This window comes from Styela clava, chromosome 4 (assembly GCF_964204865.1).
Source record: "Styela clava chromosome 4, kaStyClav1.hap1.2, whole genome shotgun sequence".
In the NCBI taxonomy this organism is placed as follows: domain Eukaryota; kingdom Metazoa; phylum Chordata; class Ascidiacea; order Stolidobranchia; family Styelidae; genus Styela; species Styela clava.
Window position 1 is genome coordinate 25210410 of NC_135253.1, and position 27208 is coordinate 25237617.

The window sequence follows — 27208 nt, forward strand, 5'->3', positions numbered from 1 at the left end:
ATATATAAAATCGATTTGTTTAAATGGAAATTTTAAGTTATTTAATCAGCTGCCGTCTAATCTTATGAGTTATACGCCCCCAGTGTTATGATCTATTAGGTTCATTTTATATTTATAACCGACCGGAGCTGAATAGCCGAAACAATATCTGTGATCTCTGTGGATGCAATACACTGACTGACCCGCTCAATATCTACACCAATGAGCGAGCCTATTTAAAATGGGCATGGCAAAATGCTCCGTTTTTTACCTGTATCGTAGTCTTAAATGCTATAGCTAACTATGGTATATCAGGGTGAAGGAAGAAGCGAAATAAACTTTGGTTATTGAGCAGCGATGTTAGAATTGAAAGCAAGAAGCCACTGAATTTAAACGAACAGAAATCTTTTGGGTTAGTTATTCCATGCACGCAATTTTTATACAAATGTGTTCAATAACACTTAACTACTAGGCCATAAATGACACTCTAGTTAAATCCAACTTACTACTCTCCGCTCAACATTGTACTCAATTCAAAACTAAACCCAATAACTATAAGCCAATTTCGTAAATTCTCAGTCGGATATTGTTCAACTACTGACTGAAACACGGTGTTCATCAGACATTTATAGATTTCGAACAACGCCGGTCTATAGCACCTGTGTTTCTGCGTCCCACGTATATGACGTCATAAAAAGTTTGGATACTGCTTTCTGCCTTACTATGATGTTAAATATGGAAACATTGCTCATAGTGATGTGGCAAATCAAGAGCCGATCTGGCGTATGTAAAAGGTGTATGCTTGTAATGTTAACGCGACGGTCTACATAGCGATTGGTTGGTTTCCCAACCGACTCCAAAGTATGCAATTTGCTTTGAGCAATAATTAGAATGAAAATCACCACTCAGTAGCAGAAACAGCATCATCATTCATTGCTACTACAATCAAGATTTACCAATAAAAATATGAATGGAACCAAATTTATCAAAAACTCTAAGAACTTTTAATGAAACCTGAAAATGTTTCTGTAGCCAGTGGTGAGCCATGGCCCACTGGTTGCGAATCGGTGCACTGATACGACAATAAATTTAGTGAAGATTACCAATATCATAGGTCACTACAAACAAAGAGTTTTATAAAGTCGTACCCTTGTTTTGATACAGGGCTTTGCAAAATGCTTAGCGGATCGAAGATATCTTTCAGGGGATAGAAAGATATTTATAAACAGAGTTTTTCAAATCAAACTTGATATATATGGTTTAAAGAAAATACACTATTGCAATCGATGGGTTTGCTCGCACTGTGTTGTTAGAATAAGTCACACCTCAATTTCCCGGGCTCGTGGTTTAAATGTAAAAATTTGTAAAATTAAGATGAGTTAGGAACCCTCAATGCGGCTATTCTTTCTATCCGTGCATCAACACAGACGCAAAAAGCAATAGTAAAGTACACGCTACTCTACCGTATTTTAAAAAATATTGCAAAACATTTAGGAATCGCCAACACGCTTGTTTCCACGAAACCGGCATATACAGCTGGATTCAACGCTCAACAAACGACGTAAGACGCGCAATTTGAGGTACTTGATGTAACGACACACGTGCACTTTCCACCGACCTTTGCACATATCTTGTGCAGATGAATTGATACACTTTTCCTTATTTTGCCTTTATTTGGATTCTTTTCAAACTAGCTGTGCGTAAGACGTGTCATAGGTGACAAACGGGGGAATTTCAAAGAGCAAGTTACAATGGCTACAAATCACCTGCTTGGGTCGCGAATTCTTTTGCATTGGACTTGTCCGTAATTGGTGGCTTGGCAATGCTAATATGGGAAATATCTCATCGCTGATGTAGAGATTCACAATGAGGTAATTTTCTAATTGTAATGGTTTAAAAATTGCCCACCATTTTTTAGACCCTCAAGACCGCGGCCTCTCTAGCTGTTACGGTCTAAACTGGAAATTAGTAATTTAAGAACCCTCCCTCCCCCCTTTTGAAAATTCATGGCTACGCCTCTGTTTATACAAATTAAAAACAAACAACAGATCATAAATGGCGGGGCGATAATCGCATAGTATTAGAAATTGTCGCTTTATTTCTCCTGTTCATATTTTGCTTTGTCATTGTCGGACATTGACACAGGCCATGGTCATTTATAAATTCCAAAACGTTTCTTTCAAGTTATTCCATATATGTTCACTACTTTACGTTGCGTTATTCCACGTTTCTATGATTGTGATATCACCATGCGCGTGAAGTGACGCTCTGTGCGTCTGATGACAATTCCGACGTAGGCTGACTGATGTATAGTTGCGCTGTAGTAAGTGTGCTTCCTATCAGAGTGGAATTTACCAATTCAATCGCACTCAACAATACTCCGGAATCTGTCATGTACTATCGTTGTAGTTGAACAAATTCTTAGGATCTTAATTAAAGCTTATTTACTCCAGTATTCATCGCATTGAAGTTGCAAAATAAATAATTAAAATAAAAAAAAAATTGGGCAACAAAATATTTACCTAATATTGCATGTTAAATATTTTAACTGCGCGTTAAATAGTTTGATGCAATTTTTGATAGTAAAATCTCAGCGAGTCATTGAAAAAGTCGATTATTATTTTAGTTTTGGAAAGAAGTTATTACACTGCTCAATAACACTTATAGATCAGTGACTCTTTGACCCGTAACTTGCGTCAAATTTTCACGTGAGTTCGTACGTTTTGCAACCCATTACGTTGACAGAGAATGAATGCATGGACGTAAAATATGAATATCTTAGTCATGTTTCAACATTAGAATGCCAAATAAAGTCAAAGATTCGGTTGAGTCGGCTGAGTTTTGAATGCTATTGCAATAAATTTCATTCACGACCGCATCGATTTTCCTTAACCGCATTCACTTGAATTGGAGAACGCCTTCGACCGAAGTCTTGGGGTTTTGCTTTGATTAAAAAAAGGAATATAATTTCACGTGGTCGTATGCATTTCATCTATCAGTATTTTTCCTTATATTTCGGAATGTTCCCGCAAATCAGATTGAAGAACTTTATTTTAAATAAACTCATGCCGTTGTTCTTACTCTTTTAGCTGAAGGTTTGGAAACTTATTTGGATTAATTACCACTTAGTGGCGTATCTAGGGTATGGCTTGTACCATGGGCGTTGTTTGAAAAAGTGCGCAACAAAGAGAAAAGTTTAATGTTTCATAAGCTAATGTTAAATTGGAAATATTTGCAACTCGTATTTTTACTTGAATATTAACGTACAAGTATCTCAATTCAGCACCAGTCTGTAAAAATTTTCAGTCAACTATCAAAGGGGCGCGTTTTAAACTTTGCAATGGACACCATTTTTCGTAGATACGATATTGCTCCCACGCAACAAATGTCTTAGGCAAGTTTGCTGGCTTGTATTGCAAGATCAATGCTTAGGAATAATGTTTTTGCACAATCATTTTTTTTTGTTTCAAACCGACCGGGAAAGCATGATACATGATATTCCAACAATGTTACATCAAATAGTACGAGTTATTTTCCCTCCAAATTTGCACAAAACTCATGGAACGTGTTTTGCGCGGATGGAATTTTCTGGTAAAGGTTAAAATATTCCATTCAATGAACCCGAAACTGCCGGGGTCAGGAACAACAAATTTGATTATAAAATGGTTCCATTTGTACATTCTAAAATATAATTTTAATACTTATAAAATTTCTGAGAAATGTTGAAATCTCATCATATATAATTAAGATTATTTTCTCGTTCATTTTTGCATAAATTTTAATTTTATGTCGTCACAGATGATTTGCAATTAGCATTATTGTGATTACACAAAGCGGATGTTTGTATTATTTCGATATCCATTATGACTCAGCTCATTCCAACATGCCTCATCACATTTTTGAATTAAGAATAGCCTGTTCCTACGTCAGTGACTGTGGCCCCATCAGAATTTCGTGGCGCAAGACGACGCCCCTTCCCCTATTTATGTGTCATGGATCAGATTTTATTTGCATATCAGTGCCTGTGGCGCCATCAGAATTTCGTGGCGCAAGACGACGCCTCCTTCCACTATTTGTGTGTCATGGATCGGATTTTAATAGGTTATTTGCATATCAGTTTTGTAGAAGTTCTTTCGACAAGCAGACATCGATATGTAATTGCTGTAATGTTTTTGAAGAATCTTTCCAGTATGGCATGAAACCAAATTATTTTAGCTTTGTATAATAAGAACAACCGTTGCCGCCCCTTTCACACCCCTTCTGTTACATGACAGTCTTTCTCAGATTCAACTTTTCGAAAGCTAACGATAGTTTGCTTAGGAGTTGTGAACCGTTCCCATTCTAATAGAACAAACTATAACTGTTATGTACAATAGGTCCTTGCTATGACCTATGCTTCTCACCCCAGCTACGTTCAAAAATTGTCAGGAATTTAGAAAAAACCGAAAAACTGCGCACCCGAAAACTTTGCTATTTATTTTCATGTTATCAATGCAAAGCTCCCAAACCTACAAAACCGCTCTGTGAACCGTATTGGGGTCCAAGAGCCCCCAATTGGGAAAAACCATGCTTTGTTGTCGATATTTTCAACGTATAATCTGTCATACATTTTTATTACATCTGGGTCCGCGCTTTTGAATTGTAGTCTTACGCGAGATACAACCACAGCAGCTGGCACCCATTCTTTTATTTCGTCTCCATATTATGAAAACAAAGCTGACAGACTCCACTTACCCCTAAAATATTGTGGGGATGGACACATTGGGTCTATGTACCCATGTTGGGGACCACTTGATCAGGTTCTTCGTTTGCAGCGGTATAATATGATTTGTTACACTTTCAAGTACGGCCCAAACGTATTTTGTGGTAGACGGACGGCCATGCATGTTCGACCATACATGTTAATATCCCAAGTAATTAGCATATTAAATACAATAGGGTTGCATGTGATTTATGATGTAATACGCCGGATATTGTTTCGTTATGAATAGGCATTGTTGAGTCACAATGTATACAATATACCTCACATATAAATAGCATATATACCTCACAGTAATTAGCATATTTAAGTTGATTGTGATTTATGATGTAATACACAAGTTGGCAACCGGATATTGTTTCGTTTTAAATAGGTATTGTTGGGTCACAACGTTGAAACCTATGTAGTTCTTATGACATAATGCAATATACCTCACAGCATTAATAATAATGTCGATGAAACCCGTGAGTTGGTGTAATGATAACACTTTCAATGCATTACGGTAAAGATATTTTTAAACCCATTATGCGTGCAAGTATTGAAGATTAAGATTTATCCAAGTCATAAGACGTGTAATGCATCCCTGAGTGCTCCTAACTTTGCTCAGAGATTAGTCTTTTTTACTTCTTAGTGAGTGCTTGTAACTTTGCTATGAAGTTGAGTACAGAGGCGAACCAATGTCTCAAGTCTCTTCAACTCTGATTTCAACTATTCTTTTCATATTCAGGTTTTGTTCTGGGGACTGCGGGATTTGAAGCGCGTACAACTGGCTACAGTGGATCAGCCGAGAGTGGATATCCAGATTGCAGGGAAGGCGGTCAGTTCTTGCATCATTCCGAATTATAAGAAGAATCCGAACTTTGCCGAACCCGTCAGATTTATTGACGTAAGTGGATTGTTATCTTGAGTGTTTTTTTTTTCTTTTCAATGGGTTTTTCTATTGTTAAAATAGGATAGAATCCTTTTTCTGATAGGCGTGTTTGCACCTTTAATTCAAAACAGCCACTATATAAGTATCCACGTAACCGGCCCGCGTTTCTGCAATGCGCATAGTGTTAAGAAACGTATTTAACAATTGAAATTCTTTTTGTGCATGATAACAACCAAACGTTTCAGTAACTATGACGATTTGCACAAAAGTTACGTTCTCCCTGGAATATGTTACAAATGACTTGAGTTTTTTTTTGTCGTCCTGTATTTTAAAAGCGGCAGAATCTCTCCGATCCGGCACATTTTACCCTAATTGTTACGTCCAAAGCGATTATGTGGGCATATCCTCAACTTGAAAAATCGGCTGGGTTGAACCCAACTCGCGAACCCACAACCATACGAACTTTATTCTTTATGAGGCGTTATGTTCATATAATAATAAAAGTATCCAACGACATCATGTGGGCTTTAGAGGTGCTTCGGTCCGAGATTCGGATTCGTTTAGAACCCCGAGTGAATGAGAGCTCAAAACTCATTATGAAAAACTTTGAATAGAAAACAGTTTACTTACAAAAGCTGGCCCAACAGCTAGGATAACGTTTATTTAATAATAATAAGCTCAATGTAACAATGGGGGTCGTTATGACGTAGTTTTCATCGATATTTCCAACAAAAATTTATACCTAATAAAAATTATAGTCGTATTTCAGCAGAAACAAGTGAGCCGTATCTTACCCTCGGGCGGTAATTTGCCCACCCCCGCCGTATGCTATGAAAAACAGCCTTTTTGTTTGTTCCAGGAGGTCGATCTGCCCGAGAATGAATACCTTTGCCCACCTATCACCATCACAGTCGTTGATTGCAGAGCATTCGGACGTGAAGTTCTCGTTGGAACCCACATCATCAGCAGTTTGTCAAAGTTCATCTTCAGGCCGCCAGAGAAATCTGAGATGTACACAGGTATAAACAAATATTGGTATTTGGAATCTGAAACGGCGAAAACTAAAACGTTTTTGATTTTAGTAAGATTATTAGATTTAGTCGTTTTCGCCCTTTCGCTCTTAACAAGGCTCTGCATAAAGCTATGTGTAACAAACAAAATCGATATTTTAATTCTAACCCCTTTATTTATTATTTTTATTAGGCGTTTTTCGCCTTCCCTCCGGCTAGGGATTTTTATGCGTAACAAAGCAATATTGTTTTTTCATTTAAAATCTAATCCTGAGAGTGCGTGGACAGTCTAGTATTCTTAGAAGCCAGCCTTCTATATACATTTAACACCTAACAGGCGGTGGTAAAAATTTTTTCTAGAATTTTCACACTGTTTGATTCGAATCCGCTTACTGCTAATATACTCAGTACGGGTTCCGGAAGAATCCTGAATTTGCGAAATCATTTTTATGATATTTATTTGTAAATTTGGGGATCTTTGGAGTAAGATATTTCAAACATCAAGTTTTTTTCAACCGCTACTGGGTATATGTCAATGAACCCCAAGCCGCGGTCATCCGAGTCCGAAATCGAGTCAATAATTGAGATAATTTTAGTCAAAGTGTCAGACCTGACTACGATGCCATCAAAATTAAAAGTTTTGGGTCTCATGCCTTTTCCAGGTGTAGTAATTGAGTGGGTGATACCGAACTGGGAAATATTCGGGATTTTTTAAAGTAAGCAGCACGTCTATACATAACAGTTGTTTGCACAAAGTCGTGATTCGAGTGAAAAGCGTATGAAAAAAAGTTCCGGATAAAAATTTCAACTTTTAAAACAGTCTATGAATCACGCGCTGCAAGAATATTTCCGATGACTTTATGAAATTACCCGCCTACGCCCATACGATGGTACTTGCCGCAATTATGAGAAATTTGCTGCAGATAATTCCCCACACGGAAAACTATTCTGAGTGGGGAGTTCATGAATAAATATGCGAATTGTAATTTCTAAAAATATAATCTGTTACAACATTAATTTTTTTTATCAGATTCTGAATCACGAATTTTTTTAGACAAAATTACATTTACTCACATAAATTAACCGGCATTTACTGACGCATCAAGTATCACCACAATAGCTCGTGGCATTCCAGTGGTCTCTCGTGACTTCAATCTTGAGAGACTGCCCGTAACTATGCTCTGAAATGAGTCTTCTTTACTTTTGAGTGAGTGCGCGTAACTTTGCTCAGAAATGAGTCTCCTTTACTTCTGAGTGACGCCCATCATAATTCTATATCGTTCCAATGGCTCTTGCCATGTTTCTGTGGCCCAGAAGTAGGCCATGGCCTACTGGTTGAGAACCGGTTTCTATACACTGGGTAATCGCGCCTCGTTTGGAAACTTATATCTTTAATTACATCTCAGGATAGGACTCGGGGTAGCGTTTGAGACATAGCGATCTTGTCGAAATAATTGGATTTTTGGCTGTATGCGCCAAATGCGTATCAAGGAAATAAAATCACATTCATAGTTCATTCCCTTCCCCCCATTTCCCCTATAAAAACAAAATAAAACTAAAAACGCAAAATCTCCTAACAATATACTAACGGACGCACCGAATAATATTGTTCTGCGAGTTTAACCAAAATCTGTTCATATCTTATTTTAATACTCTTGTGAGAATGGACTCAATAACAGTCTAGCACTATTGCATAATTTGTTATTCCTATTTCCATCAAAGCTGCAATCAGGCTTTTCACGGATACTTTGCAAGGTATATTTTGTTATTGTGAAGTCAGTGTGTTGATGACGTCATTGCATGCATATGTTTTTTGTGTGAAAAAAATCACTAACACGTCTGCCTTTGCACAAAGGGCTTTTAAAAAATTTTGATATCATTTTATTTTTAACTTCTACTACGTCATTATTTGATGACGTCCTATGATTGACAGATGAAGAAACAGACGAGGAGGATATTGATATGAAATCTAAAAAATTATTCAATCGTGAGATAATGATCGAATTAGACATAGCATGGATTGTAGCTGAAAGAAAAATATTTTAGTCCGTACCTACAAGGCCTTTTGGTAGTACACGCATTCATAGCCGATCTTTGGTATGCTGGCTCTAAAATTGAACAAAAGAAAATTTCTCTCATCTTCGGGGAGAATGCATGGTTGTTTTATCGCTATTTGTCTCTCCACTCTGACACCCACAGGGACTGAAGAAGTCACTATCGACCGAAATCTCTCTGAATTTCTTGTGCTCGAAACTCGTCCATATGATGTGTTGTTCCATATCACTGTCTTAAAGAAGGCTCTGTATCTTCCCTGATAAGTACGCGACTGGAAATTGACATCCGAATATGGTTTATGTTTCTTAAAGAATCGACGATATTTTTTTTTAAAAACTGCATGACTGCAAAACTGCCGGCTTGTCGGATACTGGTGCCATTTGGCCATTTCCATATATATGCTGTATTGGAAATTTAAACTTCACCACTTTACTGCGTTATTCTTAACGGCTTTCAATATTCGCAATAATTATTAGATCTTCTTCTGGCGTTTACCTGGATATATCCTCTAAAATACACAATCAACCAATCATATAAGAAAAGCTTAGGCCTCGACCGAAGCTCTATTTACACTATTATCAATTTTTTTCTCTTTAATGCTTAATGTCCTGTATCTGTCTGTCTCTATGTTTATCCGTACTTGTCTGTCTGTCTATTTGTCCGTTATGTATTCGATAGTAGTTTTAGTTTAGTTTGTAGTTCCTTTTTATTATTATTAATGTTTTTGAATCATCTGTAAGTCCGTCGGTCTGAATGTTACTGCTTGTCTGTCCGTATGTCTGTAATATATTTTATTCGTTAAAAGTTTGGATAGATATTCATTCGGTCGTAGTTGTACCTTTTCATTAATACTATGCTAGTCTTTATTATCTTTGAGCCGATCTGTCTGTCTCTTGCTCGTTTCTTTAATGTGTTTGCAATTTTATTCTAAGAACATCGTATTTTCGTACTTTGCGTATTTTGTTTCCATATTTTCCTTAAAGTCCCTACGAGTACACGTGAATGCGTTGCTGTAATGCGCATATTTGACGTATTCCACACGTTTGGTACAGATAAAGCTCTGGCCCAGCACCTACCGATACTTGGGAAGGTACTTCTTAACAGCAGTTTTTTCCCATTTGGTATGGCCTTTTGTCTTTTAGTCATATTCTAATTAAACCCGTAACTTTGCGGCGGTCTTCACATTTTCGTTATGTACAAGCAGGCCCCTGATACACAAAAAAGCCATTACTATTAGCAGGAACTGGCCATTATTGTTCATTATTACTTACTCCATTTCAAACGTATGAATGCTGTTTTTTTAGATTCTGGTTTATCTCAAGTCGGGATAAATTAGCGTATTAGTTAAGCTGGGTTGGGGCAGTGTCCTGTTAATGCCCCACCAGTATTTTCAAGTGACGGGGTCGATACATAAAGCAAAATACCTCCCCATTTTTATGTGGGATATTCTAACTCGGCTCCTGGTAGACAACCCCCTGTTAGAACCATACAGACGGTGAATATCGTAACCATGATATATCTCAGGTATAACTTGTACCAGAACGCTGACGTGTCTTTTTATCTACTCAGGGATCAAAGGTCGCAAACAACATATGGCGGCAATTTCTAGAAGTGACGTCAACATTACGCTTGCTGGATCCCAGGGGGGACTCCAACACTTATCACCACCGCCCCCTGGTGGAATGGTGGAGATAGCAATAGACGTGAGTACAAGGATATCTTACAACTGTTACAAGCTTTTCTTCGTTTTATAACCTTGTCGATAAACGGGAATCAGTATGTACGGGTGACAGAATGAATACCATTGGAACCAAACCGTTGATCTGCTCACGAAAAATATTTTTATCGAATATTTCCGAAATTTGAATTTAGGAGTTTGGAGCCACAGTCGAAGAAATATTTTTTTTTAATCCTTGACTCGGGAACCGGGTTCGGAGTCAAAATTTCGGTAACCCGGAGTGGGGTATGAAATACGGGCTCGCCTACGGACCTGGATAGCACAGTATAAATTTCGAGATGAAATATCGAAAATAAATATAAACTTCAGAGACGTCACAAATACCAAATTGTAACGTCAGAAGTTCGTTTCCGAACATCTTATACAAGGTACTCCCGAAGTATGCAAACTAAGATAGCGGACACCGGAACTTAGTATGTTTACCAGGTTATGGTTGGGCCATTTACAATTTACTTTAATTTAGTCCTATTACGAGTTCCGGGATAGCCAAGTGACTCCCGTAGTATTTGAACCGGAAATTTTGGCGTTAATTCAACCTGGTACACATACTATGTCCGGGTGTCCGCCATCTTGATTCACATACTTCAAAAGTACCGTTATTCAAATACGAAGGCTTTTCCTAAACACTCCTTCAGGAAAAGTAAAACTTGTTTATTCCCAGGAAAACGGTGCAAAGGAAGAAGGCGAAGAAGACGACCCACTGGATGAGGCGGCTTTGGATTGGTGGAGCAAATACTTTGCTTCATTGGATACATTGAATGAGGTGGGTGTGTTAGGGGCCGGAACACATAGACAGACCCATGTCAACTGCAACCTACGCACTTTCATACGCCTGAAGATCGGTTTATATTACTAATTCAATCAATAAAAATTTATAGGTAGTGTGTTTATTCTGTGCACGCAAGGCCTGTAAGTAAAGTTATTTCAAATTGTGATTTTGTACTTGGTGAAAGGTAATAAGCTGAATAGACAACTTTTAATTCCCTATTAATGCTTGCCTCCACCCAGACTAGGCCCCGCACAATGCATTTCGTACAGTTCCCCGTCATGGTTAAGCCGGTCCGACAGTCGGGCAAATGAGTTGGTCCAAAACGCAACGCATACAGCCTGCAAAGGCTTCCTTTCGATTTGCGGCCAACGCAATGTCAGTTAAATTTCAAATAATTGTTTATAAAAACGTATCGAATGTCATATGTATCCAATGTCGTATGCGCATCTTGTATTCTAAGTTGTGCACGAATCACACACATGGCCACTTCCAGCACAAAATCCCCCAAAATATGAATAGAATAGTACCGAATGTCATATGAAGGTGTGCCCATGAATTAAGTAAAATCTCGGGCCGCGCATCGACACAAATGACTAATGACTATTGTTGACCTCGGCAATATAAGAATATTTCCAGTGTTTTCAGCAAATGGTGCTGAACGGATGTCATATGGAAACCTAAGAGAATAGCACCGAATGTCATATCAAGATGTGCCAATGAATATTAAAAACAACATCAAACGTTAGGCGTATTATCAACCACCGCAACAGCGTAAAATTGACATTAATATCTAATTTTTTGGCAAAATTTGTACTCAGGAAAAAGCACGCCAGGAAGCGGAAGAAGGCCCTCATGATCTGTACGATGAGGATGAACGCTCGCCTGATGATCCGAACCTACCTAACGTACCTAAGGACGATGGTGAGATATGTTTTGTAGATAACGTGACAAATATTGTACGACTTGAATCGTATTTCCGGCGAGGTGCATCGCATTTTGACTTCGAGTATAATTTACTTACATGTAGAGAGATATACCATGTTTCTGAAAGTACGGTACCGCCTGTACTTGAGGCTTCTCTCAAACAACAGCGCCCGTGCACAGGAACAAACGAATCAAATAACAAAACGATTTTGCTTCATTGGACAGTTACAATCAGCCAAGTGATTATTTTAAAAAGTAAAAATAGCTCGCGGATCCCATAGGTTTTTCTCATCTTACTTAACACTTAGCCCTTTGAGAACATAACGTTATACGTACTAAGCTAAACACAGTTGAAGAAAAGCAATTAATAGCGGGCGATGCAGTACCTGTGACCTGTTTTACGATAATTTAGGTCATGTTACCGTTCTCACCGGAGATGTGTTTGAGGGCGATAACAAGATATCAAACACTCTTTTCAAATTAAAATTTTTTAATTCTTTTTTTTTAAGTTTTGTTGAACATTGTCAGATTTATTTCATAGCCGTTTTGGCGTTTTCACTCTCAAATGCTCATTTTTTGTTTAATTTTAACTTTGCAATAAGTTTTCCAAGTATGGCGAAATAATAAGTTAACGGACGTTGGAAACCTTACACGCACCGCATTTTATTAAACGAAATATATTTTATTATTATGTATTAAAATGAAGAAATTTTCGTATTTACAATTTCCAGGGCGATATTTCATAAAATTTCATGGGAGAAGATATACGAAATTTTAAGCTCTGCGTTTTAAATTCCAAAGTCTGTCAGCTATAAATAGAAGAAAATCTTTCGAAATGGAGGATAATTTACCGCGGTGTTATGGCCACAAACAAGCGGGCAATTAAATATATTTAGACATGTTTTGGCCTCATCAAATTTATAAACCGATAATCACGAGCAAAGCTAAATATTCCTTATGGTGATGTATCAAGCAAGTACTATCAAGAAATATGTTGATTTTACTAGTATTTTAAAGTAAATAAAATTATTGAAAAACGCGTTGAAAGAAGAGTAAACTCGAGACAATTTCACTATTCTCGAGCTGATTAGTTTCTAGAGCTCTCACAGTGAGAGTAATGTTAATGTTACTGCCATAATAAATCAGTGAATCAATTTTTAAATAGGCTATGATGAAAGAAGAGTTGGTTTAGGATATTGTTTGAAATGACGGGTAGATCTAATCAATGTCGTCCACTCGTTTTCCCGCTACACTATTCCCTCATTATGACCCCAAAATAGCATTCCAAACACATAACACAATACCAATAATTTACCTGTATTCCTTTGTATTCAAATCACGAGAGATGTTATATCCCTCTAATCACCGCACCACTCAATGACCATAAAGTTGTCCTTCATGCACGCTGAACAGCGCAATTTTGCTCGCTTTCGGCGCGCTGTTCCCAAATTCGTGCGCTTGCGAATAAATAGAATTTAGAAAATTAAAAATTGAGGAGATATCATTAAAAATGACTGACACACTGCCCTGATAGTATGAACTTGCTCGTTCCCAATACACGATTTCTACCCTTATAATAAGTTCGCTGTATCTGATCGAATAGTTACAACGACCGTGGAATAACTGTTAAATCAAAGTTTATTTACTATTTTTTTAATCGTAAACACGTGTCTCATTGTCACATGACCTACCATCACGTGGGTTCTACTCAAAACATCGTAATTTGAAGTTGCTATTTGTTCGAAAACCAACTTTATATTTTTAGAATACTCGTGTGTATATTTGAACCTTTTTATCTTTTCCACATCATGCCTGATGATTATTTGATAAATATATTTAAATAATACAACAATGACATTTCTCCTCACGAGTTTCACGACAAGTTAAGTTTTATTTGTTTATTAAAACTCATTATTGTTATTTGGTAACAATGACAATGATGTCATTAAAGCAATAAATATAATTATGGAGAATGTTATTATAACGTCACGAACGTTTCGAAATTTCGTGAATTATTATTAGTTGGAAGTTGAATATTAAAAACGTTTTTGACTTAACAATGCATTCGCGGTCACGATTTTAACGATTATTACGCCACAGGGTTCTAATTGTCTTTAAAAACTTTGTTTTGTTACATCACACTTCTCAAAGCCGTATTCCATAAGCCGCATTGAGGTTCAAGCGCGTGCAAATACTATCACGTTACAGGGTAATCGTGAAGCGAATCTTTCACTTTCCCATATTTTACTCTGAACAAGGCTGTGTGAAAATTGCTACTGATATGTATCTTTTCGAAGACAACGAGCAAGATTTGCAAATTTTAACAATATTTTCTTTAAAAAATGGCACTTTTTAAGCTGTTTTTTTTAATCAAAATTTGAAGCCATATTCACCAAAGTGTTTCAATGAAAAGTTAGAGAGATTTAAAAGCCAAAAACAGATGTTTATCTCAAAATAGTTTTTTTTTTCGCGTTGGCCACAGCATAACCTTATCCAAGCGGCATTATTAATAAATCTTATCGTGTGTTTACTATATCAAGCATTCCCACGGAAGTTAAAAATAGAGATCACGACTAATCTCTGCAAAGCTTGCATTGTTTATATGATGTCATGTTTGAGGGTTAAAAGCCCAACTTAGAAAACCTATTTGTTTAAAATAACTTCTGCAAAAACCAAAATAAAACTGATAAAAATCGTTTATTAATTTGCGGTTTTATAGGCTTGGCCTAGACTTCTACGTAACAATGACTATGCTAAATTTGACAAATCAACCTGTTTGTTTGAAAAAACACTTTGATTGGTTTCTGAGAATAATTTACTGTTGAATAGCTGCAGGAAGTTTATTTGCATTTTACGGTTTTGCATGACGTTTTATATTTTTTATTCCGAACGATTGCCTGGCGATAATCGTCAAATGTGATTAGAAGTTACATTTGTATAAACATAATCCAACTATTATAACAGGAATGTCGCAAATATCGGATTTGTATGCACCGTCTCACCCAGGATAAATTGAGTTGGCAAAGCCGAAAAGGTGCAATTCCTGTCCTTATACGCTCTTTTCCTATCAATGATTGCTTTCCGGGAAAACTATTAAGGAGGGGTTCCCAAACCGTGGCCCGCGGGCCAATTACGGCAAGCGTAACTATTTAATATGGCCCGAACTGAAATGGTTAACACTTTATGTTTTTACTTTTTGCGTTCTAAATACCGCAAATTGTTACGTCAATAGTACAGTTCAAGCACGTGTATATTCGTAACAGTTAAATTATACTGGTACACCTTAACTATTCGTGCCGGTACCGGTATCTGCCCCTTGCGGGCGCTCCACCATCCTGAGCCGCGTCGATCAATCAATTTTGGGAATCACTGCAGTATAAAGGCTATAAAATGGAATATCATTCATTTTCGGAAAATGCGCGGAAGTAGGATTATAATATGTGCAATTTATTTTGCATACTTTACCTCAGTGGTGCCAACTTTTTTCAAGCGAGCCGCAATTTAAAAAAATGTTGTGTAAAATCTCGTGGCCCAAGAGTATGCTCAAATACTAGGCGGTATGAAATGCTTATGCCTTATATGGTCGCAAAATTATTTGACTTGACAATCATTTATACATAAATTTTATTTTCCCAAAAATCTATTCAAAGTGAAAAAGCTACGCTTCTTAGCCATAAGCGAGTTTATAAAATCGTGGCATGGCTTTACTAAAGCAAAAGAGCATTTGCCAAGATTTTACGCCGTGAAACTTCCTATGTATGCAATTACTATTGAGCAACACTTCAATACAAATATAAAATAAACAATAAAATTTACTAGAAAATAAAAGCAGTAACTTTCCGGGTTTTTAATTTTTTTTTGAAAAATCTAGTCAAAATATCTTTATAAATACCACAGTGGGCCATGAGCGCGAAAAGCTTTCGGAAGGGGGCAAATGGTCATAGAAGGTTGGGAACCACTGCTTTAGATCTTTCTCATGCGATACTGAAGTAGCACAATGGTGTAATTGTTAACGATATTGCAACATGGAATGTCATACTCTTGGAAAGTCCGTGATTAAAATTTCCGAGAATTTAGATGGAGTGCTTCAACATTTGCGGACGATTACACAATAATAAATCAAACAGGAGAACAATGATGCAATATATGGTCGCTAAGCTGGTGCCTGTGATATGTCACTGTGTATAGGCGCCGTTCGCTCAGTGAAAACTCGTTGGTTATTATCGAAGAAATACCTGGCACGCGCATATCCATACAAAAAGAGATTACGACAATTCAAGTCAGCGCTTCAAGGAAAATTCTTTGAATTTATTTTTTATAATATCCCATGTATTCCCTTTTTTCTCAGGTATATGATATCACTATTAATGATTTTTCAAGTTTTATTTATATTTGCTGATAAGTATAAGTACTGATCATGGCTGAGCTGTGCGTGCGTTTCAGACATTTATATACGTTTTAAACACGTTTGCACAAGTACTGTACAATCATTCTTTGATATGCAAGGGATACTGCTTTTATAGGAATTAGAATCTTCCCGATTTGACATCGCCCACCCGATTGAGTAAAACGATTGGTAAATGTCTCATAAACGTTTGTCACATTAACAGGGACACGACATTTTGGAGACACACAATGCGGAAATAGGATAGTATTCACATGTTTATCCGAAGGAGAGAAAAGCCACTAGCGAAAACGGCTTAATCATATGGCGAACCACGGTCTCTTGTCCATATCGGGTATGGGCTTAGTTAGCCAGTTATTTGTTTCAGACGCATAGACTTAATGGTGGCAGAAGCCCTAACCGACTAGCTTTTACGTGAACCGCCCTACAGCGGCGGGAGTCCAGCAATTCTCTCGCACATAATTACACCCGCATGGTATTCGAACTTGCGAACTCACGCAGGGTAATCAGAAGTGCTGTGGCGAGCGTATCCCTAACACATAGCAGGATGCGCCACACCGCCGAGTTTGTTAGAATGTGGTTGGAACACCAGATCTTTAAACAAGCAATGTCAACATGTCTAACGTCATGACCAGCACGCCAACATGAGATAGGCATCACCCCATAATTCCACATTTTCTTCCAACGCGTAGGTTATCTGGGTCGATTGAAGAGATTGACGATATCCAGGAACGATGATGATGGTAAAGCAGTAGAACAATCAATATTCAATCAATACATTTTAATTGATCAGATTTCACTTTGCTATGCGAATGTTTACACATGCTTAAAAAATGGCTTGGCTTAAAAAAAAAAAAACCGGTTTAATCTGACGTTTAGTTGGAAGTAGGGTCGCTATGTTTGAATTCCTGGAAAACAGAAGTCAATCATCAGGATACGCAAAAGTTTGAAAAAAAAAACTGAAACCCTAAGAAGCACATAATAGTCATCTTCGAAAGATGTTATTCATAGTTTTATTCGGGTTTGACTGGTATTGAGGGCGGGGCCAGTGCCGTATTCTCAAATCTCTTTAAACCGAAGTCTGGGTAATATTCTAGAACTCTCAAAAGTTTATTCAAAACGTAAGAAACTCACTCACTATACACTCAAACCACATAAATGATAGAAGTGTTAAAAACAGCTACAGCGGGCCAATGCCTCTTCAAATTGCATGCTTTGATATATAGCTGGTTCATTCCTCATGCATTTATGAAAATTTCGACCCAATTATAGGTTTTATCGTTTGTGCTGAGGTCTCTGATTAAAATATACTGGTTTATACCCAGAGTCTTGCGTTCTTGTTATCACCAAGGAACGCAAATATAGTATTCTGCATGCAATGATTCATATTTAGTAAAAAATCATGATAAGCCGTTCAGATAAGAGTTACATATAAACTCAATTCTAAGTGATTCAAGATTCTTGATGCACAACAACACAAATGTGTTTCTGTAACATTTTTTCCGTTCGAAATGTATTTGTAACATATAACTGTGTCAATAATTGAAATATGTTTGACTTTGGTCTGGCAAAACCTTACAAGAATACATTAATGTTTGTGTGCAAAAAGACTATTCTTTGTACCTCACATTTATTATCAGAAATCATACACGGCTATATAGAATTGAGATATATGGAGCTAGGATAGAAATCTTTGAAATGAACCAACTCAGCTCAAACCATTTCTGTTTAAAAATATCTTCCCGACTTGACATTCTCACCTAACTTCACTGAAGTGTATAAACATTATCGCAACTAGGGTTCGATCCCGCCATCTATATTTGATAAACCACTGGCCAGGAGATGGCAAAGTCACTTTTCAAGTAATAGACTATTGCAAAAACGCAGTGATGAAAAATTGGTATTGAGACCTTTGGGAAAAATTTGAAATAGCAAGATTCTCTATATGCAGACTTTGATTATAAATATGACTCACTTTTTATTAGTAAAAAGGAATGTTTTACCCACTAATTAGGAAAGGGTCGCCGTCCTCGGACTATAAATTGCAATGCTATATTTATTTAATATTATTCATTGCAGTTCCAGACCAAGGAGAGAACGGAGGCGTGGGAGGAGAAAAGAAAGTCGGAAAACGCTTGTTCAAAGGTGCAGTGGGAGCTGTCAAGCTCGCAAGAAAAGGTCTTGCTTCACCTGCAAAGAAATGGAAAAATAAAAAACTGCCAATCGATGAACTGAGGGTATGCAAAAGATATTTGTCTTATTTAATTGTTCCGAGCGCTTTTTATTCAGTCATGAGTTAAATTCCAGGTCTCTTTTGTATCGAACTCACTAACCACAGGTTCTTTCATATATGCCAAACTTATAGTTTTGAAAACAAGAACGGATTCGATAATTGTTGCAAAATTCTAAGAATTCTATATACCGCGAGTGGTCATCTGTTGCGCACGTTACCCATTTGGCGCGGTCGTATAACGTATAAAACGAAAACAAGAACGGGATCGCTGGATAATATGACTTTCCAAACACCCTGAATCCACCACCGCCCTTATTTATTATGTTTATGTCAAGTATAGACTTGAGGGACGTCCCAAACATACTTTACCAAAATCAACTTCCAACGGAACGCAGGGATTAACGCTTCTTCGTGAGATGACTCACGTTTAACGCATCGCGTTGAGCGTAAGGAACACTCTTTTCTTATATATTAGAAGCCGTTTTTATCATAATTGCCGGTATATCTTTTGATAGAAACAAGAAGCGATACGAATATACTGAAATTGAAGTCAATATAACGTACGGCGCTGTTACTAAGCGCTAGGAACACGTGGGAACACGCTTGCTTTAAATATGATATTTCTTCGGTGTATCTTCTGACATATATTTGAGAATCATAACCGTACGGTTTATTATTGCCAGCTCCATCTCATAGTAATATTCTTTATATTCAAACGTCCAGCATATCGCTCACGTAAATATTTAACAATGGCATGTATGTAATCAAAAGCATTCAGATTTTTGAGTGCCTCCCAATGGTGTCTTTAACTTCCAAATTTAGGATGGCCTACTTGTGACCCAACAGTACGTATTTCATGCATGATTCACCATATGATTACGAACGCCTTATCTGTTTTTTCCCCCAGAATAATTATAAAAATCCCAATAAATAATTCTTTCAATCTTTCCACAGCTGTACGACACAGAGCTTGAAAACGTCACAGAATTCTCCGGCTTCCACGACCTCTTGCACTCGTTTGATCTTTTCCGGGGCAAGAGGGAGGATGATGCCGATGACCTCCTGGATCAGAAGAGAATTGTTGGAACTTTCAAAGGAGCTTTCAAGATCTACAGGCTCCCATTAGCGGAATGGATTGAACAGCCTGATCCCCTAGTTGGAATGTTCAAGGTTCGTGATTGGGCGCTTTCTTGGCCGCTGTTGTTGTTGGGCCAAAAATCTCTTTTCTCTTTATTGCATTTGTTGCGTGAATTATTTTTGATTTCTCAATAGCTAAGTGTAAAAAAACTCCCGCATGGCTTTTTAGGATTAAAACTTTTGCAAAATTTTGTTCCAAATTATTTTCCAGTTGTTCCAAATCAAATCTTTGGGTTTTTGTAAATTTATTTCTTTTTGTCCATCATGATCAGAGTGGATACCAAAAGATGCTGTTACCGGTACCAGCGTCCCTATCCACAATCTTATTGTCTTATTAATAACATGTAATCAAGGTCTAATTAGGTAATCTGGCTCATTGAGCCATGATTAAAGTTTTATGTAGCCATTTTTATTGTCAATTTCTAAAGAATAGTTTAACTATCATGTGCTTATATCCAACAAATGCCGATTGGCGCGACATTTGAAGCGATTCAAGCCAATACAATTTAAAAAACGGCTATGAGCGAATTCAACATTACTGTAAAAAATTCTTTGTATATGCTGTTATTTAGGACTTATTCGGAGCAAAAACGTAACTCTCTCATTAACCCCCATTTTCTACAGAGTCTCCCAAGCAATGAACCACTTCATGTGATGGTTCGTGTCTACGTTGTGCGAGCGAACGATCTTCATCCAACCGATCCTAACGGCAAAGCTGATCCATATCTCATGGTTTTACTCGGAAACCAGAAAGTCAACGATAAAGAGAATTATGTTTCGAAGCAGCTGAATCCAATGTTTGGAAAGTAAGTTAGAAGTTTTCTATGTTTACATCGCAGGTTTAAAGGCCTAAGGTTTGATAGACAGGTCCGAGTAGGCAGTGCCCAACTGGAAAATCCCGTAGTTTCCAAAAATCGTATCATTTTACGTAGTACCTATCTGCGCATGGTTCTACATACAAACCCTCATTACCGACAACCAGGGTATTCTCTCAAATATTCCTACTCTCTTGCTTTAAGTCGTTCCTTTTTACAATATGCCGTCTTTATTATATGACGTTGCTTTTTGTAATATGACGTAATAACTTACTTGAAAGATGTCATTTTTAAACAGTGACTCAACATCATGTAATATGTCGGCACGTGTTGACTTATGACGTCACTCACAATTTGATTTTTGTAATATGAAATATTAATTTACCTGAAAGCTCCATATAACGTCATAACACAATGTTATTGTCGGAAAATGAAGACTTTCTTGTAAATAAATACGTCATGTTATAAACAAGCAACGTTATATTACAAAATTGACGTCATAAAACAAAACTCGACAACATAATGCAAAACTTTCATGATGTAAAGTTTATTTAATGTACAAATCATACCTTTTAGAACTTTCGAATTCGAAGCGACGTTTCCCATGGAAAGCGTTCTCACTGTTCAAGTGTACGACTGGGATCTTCTGAGCGCCGATGATCTGATCGGTGAAACCAAACTGGACCTTGAGAATCGATTCTACAGCAAACATCGGGCGACGTGCGGAATAGCGGAAAAGTACAGCATGTGAGTGATTAAGTTTGTATATATAGCACACAACCACTATATACAAAGTTCTGTAGAAGCGGTCACTGATATGTAATAAGTAAGTAAGTGATTGACAATTGTGCGCATCGGATGCAAGTCCGTGTCTCCAACGCCGATGACGGAATTTGAAAAATTTTCTAGAAAGAACCTAACTTTTGTACAGAACGTCCTTGATTTCTGAAAAGTTTAGGGTATAATCAGACACAAACAAAAGTTCAAATGTTGACAAAATTAAATAATTCACACTATTTTTGAAGTGATTAGAAAATGTATGGGTTATGTATGGTTTTTTTGGGGGTCATCCCATACAAATCTAAATTGTTGATGAGAATATCGATATAGAAGATAAAAGTCAATATAAAATTCCTAGTTTAAAAGTCCTCCTTATGCACCCCGCCTCTTGAGTACTATAATCGCAATAACAGAAATTTCAAGCCGCCTTCCATAGAGTTGCATGGGCTCCAATATATAGGTCGTTGTGTTAGTGGATTAGTATACACTGACTGCACTGATACTGAAGTAAAAAGCTTCCAAATTTTACAATTCGCTTGTCATACAGAAAGCTAATTTGCAACAGTCGCAATTTCACACCATGCTATCAACATTCAAATTTTCCTGAATTAAGTGACCTGGTGTCATGAGCTCCAACGTCGCGATGGCATAATTTTACAGTTAGCTGCACGGGTCTTGATATATAGCTCTATTGAAAAAGGGCATAGCTTGATCAAAAAAGATAGATGGATGGCATTGGGTTACTTGTTGAATTAAACTTGAAGTTGATACGAGTGACGAAGCATTTGCTCTGTTATATAATACTTTCCACTTTATCTAATACCATACACCAGGGGGGTGCTACATTTTTTGTCGATGGGCCATATCTAAATGAGCCACACAAAAAAATCCAGGCACGGGGCAAACGATTTAACGCAACGACAGATGCTGAAAACATTATGAATTCCTATTCATGTGAGCCTGTCGGATCAGGATTTTATGCTTGATATGGAGAAATTTGAGTGTTGTCAAGGGCCACCCTAAATGGGTTGTCGGGCCGGGTCGTGTCCCGCGGGCCGTCTTTTTCACACTCCTGCTATACACTATTGAATATTTCTCCGCCTTCTTTTTCTGTCCTGAGGCTTTGAATAACATTGAATGTATATTGATACACAACGAATTTTACCTTCCAGCTTTGGTTACAACCAATGGCGAGACCCGATGAAGCCGAGTCAGATTTTGGCGAAACTTTGCAAAGACTACAAGATCGAAGGACCGCACTTTTCTCCTGGCAAAGTTAAAGTCGGAAAAAAGATCTACACCGGCTCTATTGAACTTGAAGATGAAAACGGTAGGTTACACTGTCGTATATAGTGTATTAGAATACCATTGTCATTTCCTTCTGTGTGACGTCTCCAAGGGGTCGCATGATGTCCTATTTGCGAATTGTGACATAATTTTTGCGTAATTGTGATGGCGGCACCATTCCGTATCACAATTATACACATCAAGTGTATTATGAACATAAGGTTATATTTCCCTGGAATGGCGCCAGGTTGTGACAATGATTTTTATATTATAATGACCTTGGCAGGAGGCGTTTTCGCGTCTTCACTTCAACCCGGGGTCTGTGTAAGCAGCCTTTTCTGATTAGATTAACTATTTTAGAACGGTCCGGAATTTTTCAATTTAGACATTGCCTATTCATTTTATTACACCGTGGGCGTGGTATTCCAATCTAAGGACCACTGGAATAATTACGTCCAAGGCTTTGAATTAAAGTTCGTCGCACTCGCCTAGTCTCATTGTAATGGTGCCATACTCTTGTGTTGCAATTTTTTCTAAGACATTTCAAAGTCAGAGCTATGCGTGTTGAGACGGCTATTTTTAAACTCCTCAAAATCGGTGGTTGGAGTAAAATTTGATACTACCCGAAGTCGAGAACCGGAACTCAAACTCCCATTTTTTTCATTTATATAACCACTATGTGTATGTGTCATATAATATGAAATTATCTTCTAACACAGGCCACAAAAAGCCAACAGATGAGCACGTCGCTCTGGTTGCCCTGAGAAACTGGCATGAGATTCAGAAAGTTGGATGCCATCTGGCCCCTGAGCATGTGGAGACGAGATCGTTGTTCAGTCCAGAGAAACCGGGGATCGAACAGGTGAGAAAATAGAAAAGTTGAGCATTCTATTCGATCAGTGAATTTGATGAAAGAGTTGTGAGGACACTATCTCTCCAAGCTGTCATGGTCTCCATCCCTGGATTAAATTAGGACATTATACGTGAAGAGTTATATAAGTTGCACGTTTGCTCAGGGTTTCCTATTCTTCAAGTAAAAATACTTCAAATAATGATGGCAGAAGCCGCATTCCTAATTCTTTGTTGAAGAGGTGCTGAGTTTGTTATACTGATTTATATGCTTCTTCCCAATCAGCATTTTTTCACCTCAGTTAATCTGCTTGTCATTCTGTGGGTTGGTGAAAAATACAAACAATACCTAAATTTTACTACTTAACCATGATATAATTTCTAAAGAAGTGAACGCTCTATAATGAGTACCTGAAAAGCAAATCAAAATTAAAAGTGTTACTTACTTTTGAGACACCCTGTTTATTTGCCCTTGTGACAAGCTTCCGTGGTAAGCGATGGAATTTCTTTCAAAATAAAATAAACTCTTCTTACACAATTTTCAAAATCATTTTCACAGGGTCGACTTGAACTGTGGGTTGACATGTTTCCGATGGATATGCCCATGCCTGGCCCAGCTGTGGATATTTCACCAAGGAAACCGAAAGGGTAAGTCTGCAGCCGTGTTGCAATTTCACCGATACTTTGAGTAGTTGCCCATCAAAACGTTTAACAGATAAAAATTCAGCGATTACACGTGTAAAATCGAGATGAATAGCTCAAACTTGATATCCTATATGATTGGTTCAGTACTGTAATACCGTAGTAGGCCGTTAAAATAAAATGCATTGTATAAAGGTCGGAGAGAAAGTAAGATATTTTGATTGTTTTGGAGTTGGAGTCGAATTTTGAATCATTCAAACCACCGAGAGTCGGGTGAAAAATGTATTTTTCTTGTTTGTGTCCGGAGTCTCCCATCAACTCGGTAACTGCAATGACGAGCATTATTCTAACTAATGGCTACGTGTTCCCAACGTACTAAATTCAAAATATTTTCTAGCGAACAATTTCATTTAAGTTTTATTTCCGAATAATATCGGAAGTTTAGTTTGATAGATTTTTATACTATTTATTATACTGTATTTTTTTTCTTTGCTTGCCCAAATTAAGCTAATCCGTCTGTTCGTTTGAAACGTTAGCAAAACTTATCATATCTTGCTCCCCTACTATAGTCATTATGAATAAGCCTCGTCAAAAAAACTTTCTACTGGTGCCGGTAGATGTCGCTCTAACCACCCTCTCAATATCTGATCAGCTTTCAGCTTCGAGTTATCATTTGGAACACAGAAGACGTTGTTCTACAAGACGACGATTTTTTCACTGGAGAAAAAGCATCCGATATTTATGTCAAAGGGTACGATATGACGTCATCGTTACGTCATCACATTTATAGTAGTAATTTTCAGACCCTCTGATTCAAGCAAGTTGAGAAGTATGTCAAGATTCAGGGGCGGGAGAATTTTTATAAATCTTTTTTCAGTTAACAGTTAATTTTAGTAGGGTTAAGAGTAATAGGGAAGTATGGGTGGATATGCGGTCTCAGTCGTAATGAAATAGTCTCCTTCGGTATAAAAAAGATCGACCAAAACTGTTATTATTTTGCTCGAAAGTTATATACACCCCCTCCCTACTTTCCGTCTATGTACTTGCCAACCTCTCAGCTTGCTTGGAAAATGAACCATTACATGTTTCGTGATGATTAGAAAGTTTTTTAATATCATCACATAGGTATGAGATGAGAGTGATTATCTGGAACACAGACGAGGTTGTTTGCGAAGATGATGATTTTTTTACTGGGGAGAAAATGTCTGACATATATGTGAAAGGGTATCTAATATGTGTTGTGCGATGTGATGGTTATGTGAAAGCGTTTAAAAACTATTGTAGGATACGTAAAACGTTGTGGAATGTGCCAATTACCGTATGTGAAATGATACCATATGTGTGTTAGCGATGTGCTGTTTATGTGAAAATGTATGTGTTTTTTGAAATTCAACTGAATATTTGTATTGAGATATATTTTTCACGAAAAATGGTATCATGTGTGTGTTGTGCAATATGATTTTTATGTAAAAACTATCGCATGTGCTTTGTCGGATATTCTGGCTTATGTGAGATAACGCCAATTGCCAAATATGTGTCGTGCAATGCAACTTTTATGTAGCATGAATGGGATATTGTATCAAATTTGTTCCGAGTAAAACGTTAGGTTACTGTGTGGCATGACATTTATGTGTGTGAGTATCGGATAGTGTGATGTACAATGTGAAATTCATATGATGAAACAGTCAGTATCAGTTTGTTCTATGGCTACCTTACTAAATCCCTGGTAAAATTTAAAAACGCTCAAATAATATGGCCATATATACGTATCTGTTTGTAGTGGTCGTATATGCGTATGTGTGTTTTTATTTTATAAATACTGTGTTTGCCCCACTACGCGGGGGAGGCCAGGGTTACTGGCGAATGTACCATAAATAATACCATAATGTACCATTATGTGTGTATGCGTCTGAATGCGTAATAATTATATGCGTATGTTCGTTACAGAACTGAATGATTTATCATAAATTTTTATTTGGAGCAATGGTCAGCCAAGCATGAGCAGATAACGGAATTAGTTACATACACGAGATCCAAGTATCGCCCGACAATGCTCAGCGAGAAGCAGATAAATCCCAGAAACTTGAAAAAGCAATAAATAATGCAAAATGCCTATCATAAGAATATTCACTTGATAGTCAGTCAATGCATATTTTCCCAATAACATATTACCTATGGTTGGTAATAATACTTGCATTCAAAATGTTTAGTACGACTTGAAAGAATGAATATTAATTCGGACCTCTTTATTAATTATTTTAGTGTCGGCTTCACAATTATTATATTGCTCAACTCTATAATTTCTTATATTTTGCTGTGTTATCACAGTTGGTTGGTTGGGGAGGACAAACAAGAGACAGACATCCACTACCGTTCACTCACTGGTGAGGGGAATTTTAACTGGAGGTTCATTTACCCGTTTGATTACTTGATCGCCGAAGAGAAGATTGTCATTACAAAGAAGGTAAGGTTTATTCTATGAATTTGAATTTCTGGTATTATTTCCTCATCATCTGTTTTCCTAGCAGTATAGACTTGATGGAGTCTTGCGTCAGTCGCTACCTGTCACTGAAATAAATTTGTATATTATACCTATTAACTAGATATAATTTTATATGGATAATGTTTTCACAAAGGATGTAGTGCTAGGGTCCTTTTAATCCAGCAGACTTAAAAAACAAAATTCCCAATATGATTTTAACAAAACGATCTCTATAGCCGGTAAAACATCGTTTACTGTAACCAAATCACATTTTTTCCTTTTCGGCGTAGCAGTTTTATTGAGCCAAAGCGGCAGCTTCATATTATATAGTCATGGTGCACCATACATAATTCCCTATATCAATGAACCATTGAGGTCACAGGTCATTTATTTTGGCGCCATATACTCATTATATACAAGTCTGCGTTAATATCCTTCTAAAAAATTACTTTCATCGTTTCGGTGAATGTTAA

General features: G+C 37.2%; 1 protein-coding gene across 8 annotated transcripts in view; it reads left to right on the forward strand.

Moving 5' to 3' along the window:
- The window catches only part of LOC120325661 (otoferlin-like), a 166990-nt gene that overhangs the window by 133032 nt on the left and 6750 nt on the right, over nucleotides 1–27208 (forward strand). For 5 of the 8 annotated variants that reach the window (XM_078112210.1, XM_078112216.1, XM_078112214.1 and 2 more), the window contains 16 exons: nucleotides 5466–5624; nucleotides 6469–6628; nucleotides 8553–8606; nucleotides 10244–10377; nucleotides 11074–11175; nucleotides 12000–12102; nucleotides 17203–17253; nucleotides 18590–18747; nucleotides 19698–19913; nucleotides 20505–20686; nucleotides 21272–21442; nucleotides 22648–22805; nucleotides 23482–23624; nucleotides 24171–24259; nucleotides 24906–25004; nucleotides 26582–26717. In XM_078112210.1, the coding sequence (XP_077968336.1) occupies nucleotides 5466–5624; nucleotides 6469–6628; nucleotides 8553–8606; nucleotides 10244–10377; nucleotides 11074–11175; nucleotides 12000–12102; nucleotides 17203–17253; nucleotides 18590–18747; nucleotides 19698–19913; nucleotides 20505–20686; nucleotides 21272–21442; nucleotides 22648–22805; nucleotides 23482–23624; nucleotides 24171–24259; nucleotides 24906–25004; nucleotides 26582–26717 (2115 nt within the window). Of the gene's footprint in view, nucleotides 1–5465; nucleotides 5625–6468; nucleotides 6629–8341; nucleotides 8375–8552; nucleotides 8607–10243; nucleotides 10378–11073; nucleotides 11176–11999; nucleotides 12103–17202; nucleotides 17254–18589; nucleotides 18748–19697; nucleotides 19914–20504; nucleotides 20687–21271; nucleotides 21443–22647; nucleotides 22806–23481; nucleotides 23625–24170; nucleotides 24260–24905; nucleotides 25005–26581; nucleotides 26718–27208 lie in introns of all 8 variants that reach the window. The other 3 variants (XM_078112211.1, XM_078112212.1, XM_078112213.1) reach the window with 3 other exon arrangements.